Source organism: Rhodamnia argentea, chromosome 6 (assembly GCF_020921035.1).
Source record: "Rhodamnia argentea isolate NSW1041297 chromosome 6, ASM2092103v1, whole genome shotgun sequence".
Lineage (NCBI taxonomy): Eukaryota > Viridiplantae > Streptophyta > Magnoliopsida > Myrtales > Myrtaceae > Rhodamnia > Rhodamnia argentea.
This window is the reverse complement of record NC_063155.1, coordinates 27,897,393-27,904,125: the sequence shown is the minus strand read 5'-3', so window position 1 is coordinate 27,904,125 and position 6,733 is coordinate 27,897,393. Positions and strand designations below refer to the sequence as shown.

The window sequence follows — 6,733 nt, the reverse complement described above, 5'->3', positions numbered from 1 at the left end:
GTCCCTTCATGTGAAAGGGCGTTGGAGTTGTTGAAAGAACTGTGGCTTTTAAAAGTTCGCTCTCCAGTTCTTCAAAGCATGTGCTTTCTCCGGGCCCGGGTCTTTTTCACATTTGATGCGTTAGAAATCCCTGATCCATCAATGCTCTGGATGCATTCAACATGAAGATGTTAGCCCTTCTCCGAATAACTCGAACCTGCACCATAATTAAGACATACGCCCGCAATGACGCAGTATCTCCTTATTTGCGGTCAAATCAAGGACTATATGAGCTCTTGTAATGCTGCTGAAACTAGTAGCTGCAAAATTAAGATTATTATCGTGATTTACTGTATTGATTTATAGTAAACCAAATTTTGTTTGGCCGCACAAGATCCCATATTATGCACTGGTGTTTCAAACATTCCAAAGGGCAATCCTTCAGTAAAGGTATTCTGCCGGATCTGGTAGCGGCGAGGCACTACCAAGCAATCCCCTAATGTTTCTTTTGAAGCAACTCTGTTTGCATCCATCTCGTTCTTCTTTATCATGTCTCTTATGCAGTGATTACGACCTTCGATATGCTTCATACGAGAGTGCCATTGATTACCGTTTGTGATTGCAATAACCGAATTTTGATCGCGCAATATAACTAGAGGTTGATTTTCTAGTATCTAACCATTCATGATAATCCGAATCCGAATAACTAATCAAATGCACGTCCTTGCCTCAGCAGATAAGTCAGGTACTTTTAGTTCGCTTCGAGTATCTAAAAAGCCATTGAATAGCCATCCAGTGTGCTCTTCCCTGGTTGCTTGATATCCATTAGCAAAAGTAATGTCCGGTCTCGTGCAAATCATGAGATGCACAAGACTTCCTACGGCGGATGCGTAAGCATACACAGGAGTATCTAGCTTCTCCTCTTCCGATTCCGGCCAGTACTTTTGGGAAGATGTCTTAGGTTGTTGTACGAGGTTTTTTCCAAGCCACACGGTCAATCATTTGGTAGTGTAAAGCGAAACATCAGCGTAGTTTTATTAGGACAGACTGAATTTTCCTTAGCTATGGTTCCTTTCAATGTCGGCGCTCAATATATATGCAGATTCACCAAGAAAAATAATGAAAATGAAAAGAGATGTATGTTTGTCAAAGGAAAAAAGACTAAAGAAATCAAAAGAAAAAGAAAAAGAAAAAGTAAGAATTGCTTGTGCCGTTTTCAATCCCGTTTTAAGACCGTGTTATTCAGCATAGATATTTTAAGAACCTAATGCGGTGAGGTCAACATTCCTGTAGCAGTGCGTCTTATACGATCAAATGCTCCATTTACTGTAGCTATATCTGCATTTCCTCCCTAATCTTTCATCTCTTGGCACTTCTCTACCCGTTTAATTCTATCTTTGAAGTTGACTTAACAATTTGGTCCCCAACAAGTAGCTTTCGATAGAGCTATAATTTTCTCCGTTCCTAATTGAACCGTTGGAGGAAACGCCTGGTAAGTTCTAAGATGTGGACACCATCGAGATGAAAATTTAATAAAATTTAGGCTCCATCTCTTTTGCAATAATGTGACATTTCTAGAAAATGTTTTCCGGGAGTCTTTATCCAGGAAAATGACCATATTTTTCGATGTTTAGCTGAGATTTGCAAATAAACTAGAAAATATTTTTCATCGTTTGGTGAGAAAAATCTCAATAATCGAGCGCTAGTCACTTGCTCATGGGTAGCCAAGGAACCCGGCATGGGCATCGGGGTCTCAAGCCCGGATCCACAACTACCAAGCATTTGCACTGGTCTTGGGTCTACCAATGCCGAGCCCGAGAACCCGGTTCGCATGTCCGGGCTTGGGTCTACCGAGGTTGGGCCCCCATCCCCGGTGCTTGTCCTTGGGTCTAACGAAGTCGGGATCGGATCCCGAGCACTCGGCCCAAGTTCATTGAGGTCGAATCCAAGACCTTAGTATCGGTGCTCCGGTCCTCGTTGCTCGCGTTTGGGTCCATCAAGGCTAGCCCTAGTCCTCAACGCTCGTGCCCATGATGGCAACGCTTGTTCCAAAGTCCTCCGAGGTCGAGACCCAAGACACCGGCACTCGGGATAAGGTTCTCGACGGCCGAGACCCCAGTGCTAGTACCTTGGGCCACCGACGCCCATATCCGGGTCCATCAAGTCTTGGTTCGAGTCCCTAGTGCCTCTACCCAAGTTCTCAACAACTAGGTTCAGGCATGGGCACAGTGCTCCAAAGCCTAGCCTCTATACATCGGGCTCGTAGCATCGGAGACCCACTCCCGGGCATCAAAGACTCGATCTCGAGCACTGGGGTGGATTGCGGGCATGACCTCGATGGACCCGAGTGCGGTTGTTGGGAACCCGCGCACATTCGCTAGGATATCGGGCACAATCTCGATGGACGCAGGTTATAACGCCGAGTCCTTGACGCAGAGCCGGTGTCCGGGGTTCAATCTTGATGACCTAAGACCAAGCACCGAGTTCCAAGGCCACTGGGTTTGGGCACTAGGGTCTAGGGTATGGCCTCGATGTCCCCGTGCCTAGGCGCTAGGGACCCAAGTATGGGAATTCCCCTCGATGGACCTAGGCTCGGGAACCGGGGACTTGAGCAAGGATGCAGAGTCCGGGGCTAGCCTTAATAGACCCTAGCTCGGCCTTGATGTTACCCGGCCCGGCTTCTCGGGCATTGGTAGCGGAATCGATGTCTTGGGCCAAGCCTTGATGGACCCGAACGCGACAGTTGAGGTCTCGGGCACAACTTACATGGACCCGAACCGGGGTTACGGGGTCCTAGGCCCGTTCTTGATGGATTTGGGCTTGGGGGCCGAAGTCCCGAGCACAAGCACGAGCACTAGGGATGGCCGGTTCCGGTTCGAGAACCGGCGGTTACGGTTCAGGAACCGGCGGTTCCGGTTCCAAAAAAAGGTGGAACCGGAACCGGCCCTTGAAGAGCCGGTTCCGGTTCCGGGTTTGGAACCGCCGGTTCCGGGCCGGTTCCGGTTCCGGTTCGGAACCGCCGGTTCCAAAGCCCAATTGCTCTTTTCACCCAATTTACTTCCTTTTTTTTTTTTTTTTATAAAACCGGGTTGGAACCGGCCCGGAACCGCCGGTTCCAACAATTTACAAACCGGAACCGGCCCTTGAGGGCCGGTTCCGGTTCCGGGTTGGAACCGTGGGCCCGGTCAACGGGTCGGTTCCGGGCCCACGGGTCCATTTGGCCACCTAGTGACTAGGGTCTTGGACAATGCCTAGATGGACTCGGCTTGCCCTCAGTTGACCCTAGTAGACCTGACCCTGACCTCTAGTTCCAGTCCCGCTGCCATTGGCCCGGAACTAGCGTTGGGGTTCCGTGCCCAAGCTTAGTGTTTATGATCCAAGCATACTTGTCCCTACCTAGTAAAAGGACATATCTTTGATCCTTGCGAAGCTATAAATTTATTTTTAGAAGTTCAACATGCGAACGCTTGAGCCAAATAGCTTCTGTCTGATGGAGGCAATATGTCGTTTTGTAATTTTTGACCCAGTTTTTTGTATTTTGTCAATACTTCACTGGCAAACGGAGGGGGTTGTCTTTTGTTTTTTTGTTTCTCCTCTTTTGTTGCCATCTCTTTTTATTATCCTTTCTTCAAACTTTAATTTTCAAGCTCCAAGTTTTACAAACTCTACTTGGAATCTATTCTCTTGAGTCAAACCTCTAACGCATCGAGTGTATCAAACTTCAACGGTTGGAACAAAAAAAAAATCGTGACTGATTTCAAAGTTCAAATTCAAGTATCATGGCTTGAAATTTCGACCAATAAGAGTAATTGATTTCGCCGCACCCAATTTCTGCTTTGAACGACCACGCCAGAACAGGAAATTCTACAAATTCAACAAAAAGAATGGTAGCTAGTGATGGATCAAGATGAGAACTTGTGACTCAGTACGAAAATGTCGAGAATTTCTCTCACACATACCTATAGTGTGGACAGCTGAAGCTGGTAAAATGAAACGCGACCGCACTTTTCCAAACCAATGGAAACGCCGCTATCAATCGAGGAACAAAGAGGGGCTTGAATCACGTTTTCAGTGGATTAAAACTTTGGTTCGAATGGTTGGTGGTGGTTGGTATTGACTCTGTCGGTCAAGCAATTAACCATTAGGGTTACCTCAAAATATTTTAAGTTAGACCTCAAAATTAAACCTTCTATAAGTGATATACTCCAAACAGTCAGTTGACAGGATTAATTTTCTGAATGGAATCTTGGGTTATTTCCATATAATCCTGCCGACTTGCCTTATCCATCGTTGGCCAATATTATCAACAAGGGATATTCAGAGGCACATAGAAAAAAAAAACTACAAAGCTTAATATCTTAAATCTTATCATAACAAGATCGATGTTCAGAATTCTTTTTTATCAATAGCAATTGTCATGTAGTAAACGCGTGCATTTCAAAGGCAAAAACTTTAAGGACCATATAAATTCAGTGATTAGCACCTGATACATTTCAATCGTTAACATATATATGTCTATGGTAGATCTCGAGTACATTTGTGTTTAACACAATCGAATCCACCTCCCTATCTAACTGATTAGATTTACAACCGCAAGCTCCCAGTAATCCCTTGTTAATCCAATGGTCCTAGCTTGGCAGTACATCATCTATGCCCATTCCGCTCCAGAGATTATGCTTAAAATTCTCTACAGAAGTGGGTCGATATGATTCAACCCTTGTCCGGCTCGACCCCATTACTTCTGTGAGATAGTTTATCGTATTAAGCTAATGTATCATATCAATCCTTGCCGATTGATTTAGACTTCAGAAATCAATGTATGTCGCGAAACAGCATACCACATATAGTCATTGAATCACCTCAGCTAGGTTGCCCTAATTTTCAAATATTCATCAGGGGCCTGCTCAATCTAATCTGCCTAATGATTAATTGGTCTGCACGGTTGGTTATCTGAAGAGAACCAGAGTGGATGATGGAGCAATTTCCGAGTCCCTGGGCATGCCATGCTTGTAAGAACTAGTGTTTCTCTCCTTCTCAATCTTTGCGGGCAGAGGAGACGGCATGCTGATTGTTAAGTCGAGGTTCAAGTCGGGCAACCTGCTAGGTTCATCGTCCAGGCAACTCCCAGCATCTGACACCTGCTCTTTGTCGCCGCTGCGGGATTTTTGCCGCGGACTTAGATGAATCTTCAATCCAGAAGAAGTCGTGCTAACGGAGACATTGTTCGAGGTCTCAAGGCGAGGTGGAGTCTGGTTTAGCCGGTGATTGTTAGGATCAATGCCCATGTTTATGAGTTTCCTCCTCAAATGCGAGTTCCAATAGTTCTTCACTTCATTGTCGGTTCGTCCGGGCAATCTCCCAGCAATTAGCGACCATCTATGTATGAAAAGATATGACTTAGGTCAAAAACTTTTATCCAAATATAACTACATCCGAGAAAAAACTAGACCCTATATGGATTTTACATGATTCTGATTTAAACATCATAGCTATATAATTTTTTCAACAGCCATGTTCGTGTTCGCTTGATCACTACGTAAATTTCCTAGTCCTTCCTGTTGTGCTGATACAAAGCCAAATTCTCTAGTGCCCTGGTAGGCCTTCCATATCTATACCGCCAATATATTGAGTTATCTAGAAAAAAGAAATGCGCATTCAACTTTCTAGATGAAGGTCATGGTGACGACAAGTGGACAATATGAAAGTAAGACGTGATGGATTCTAGCGCATGAGATCGTTTTCTTGTTTAAAAGCGCACCTACTCTGCTTTGGAAAGTTTTCTGGTTTCTGACATGCAACTTGGAGAGGAAACACATCTGATAGAATGGGACCGAGTGATACGCCGAGCTAATTAGGATTAAATTCGAGAGCGCGAACGTGTATGAGGCTATCCATAGGGTCTAGTATATCGCCATACCGGTTGCCTAGAAGAGCATGAAGCTTGATGATAAGATCCTCTTCATCCTCAGCAAAGTTGCCTCTTTTGAGGTCAGGCCGCAAATAGTTTATCCATCTCAGCCTACAACTCTTCCCGCAACGAAGTAGACCTAATCAATGCGCAAGAAAACGAACACACATTTTAGTCTTTGCTTCGCCGTACAGTCCCCAAAACTCCAAATCTTTCGAACATCACAAGTACTGGCGAGGCCGAAGAAAATGACGTACCAGCGGCCTTAGGAAGAGTCCGCCAGCATCCTTCGCCGTGCTTGCGAATGTAGTCGATGAGCTTCTGGTCTTCTTGCTTCGACCACGCCCCTTTGTTCGTGTCTTGCTTGTCACAACAAGGTTTTCTCATCCTTCCGTTCAAGAGACAGAGAGAGAGGTGAAGAGAAGAGAAGAGAAGAGCAGAGAAGTTTCAAGAGGAGAAAAAGGGAAGACGATGGGCTAAAGACGAGGTATGGAGGTATATATCAGGGTTTTCTTCCGGACACACGGAGGCGAAGTAGGTTGACTTGGACCGGTTGTTTTGCCCATGCGTTGGTGCATTGGCTGAGAGAGATAGAGAGAGATTAGGGTTTTGATAGTTGTTTCCGTGTGTTCGTTGCCGTTAAGTATAAGTCGTTTTCTTTCCTTCACCAACATGTATGGCGATTGCTGAACGTTGATGGAAGTGAAGTTGATCGCCATCCACCGAAAAGAAAAGGACCCCGTCAGGTCAAACCACTAGTCATCTCGAATAGCCGACCAAAGGAGAGCCAAGAAACACCCCCCCCCCCCAAAAAAAAAAAAAAACAACAACAAAAGAAAAACAAGG

At 45.3% G+C, this 6,733-nt stretch overlaps 1 protein-coding gene across 1 annotated transcript; it reads right to left on the bottom strand.

Annotated features, from left to right (window-relative positions):
• Window positions 1-4,417: 4,417 nt before the first annotated feature.
• Window positions 4,418-6,363, bottom strand: LOC115727497 (transcription repressor MYB4-like). The gene is made up of 3 exons (XM_030657721.2): window positions 6,145-6,363; window positions 5,897-6,026; window positions 4,418-5,355 (listed from the first exon to the last, which is right to left on the bottom strand). The coding sequence occupies exons 1-3, from the start codon at window positions 6,272-6,274 to the stop codon at window positions 4,926-4,928; spliced, it is 690 nt and encodes a 229-aa protein (XP_030513581.1). The 5' UTR covers window positions 6,275-6,363; the 3' UTR covers window positions 4,418-4,925.
• Window positions 6,364-6,733: the final 370 nt, after the last annotated feature.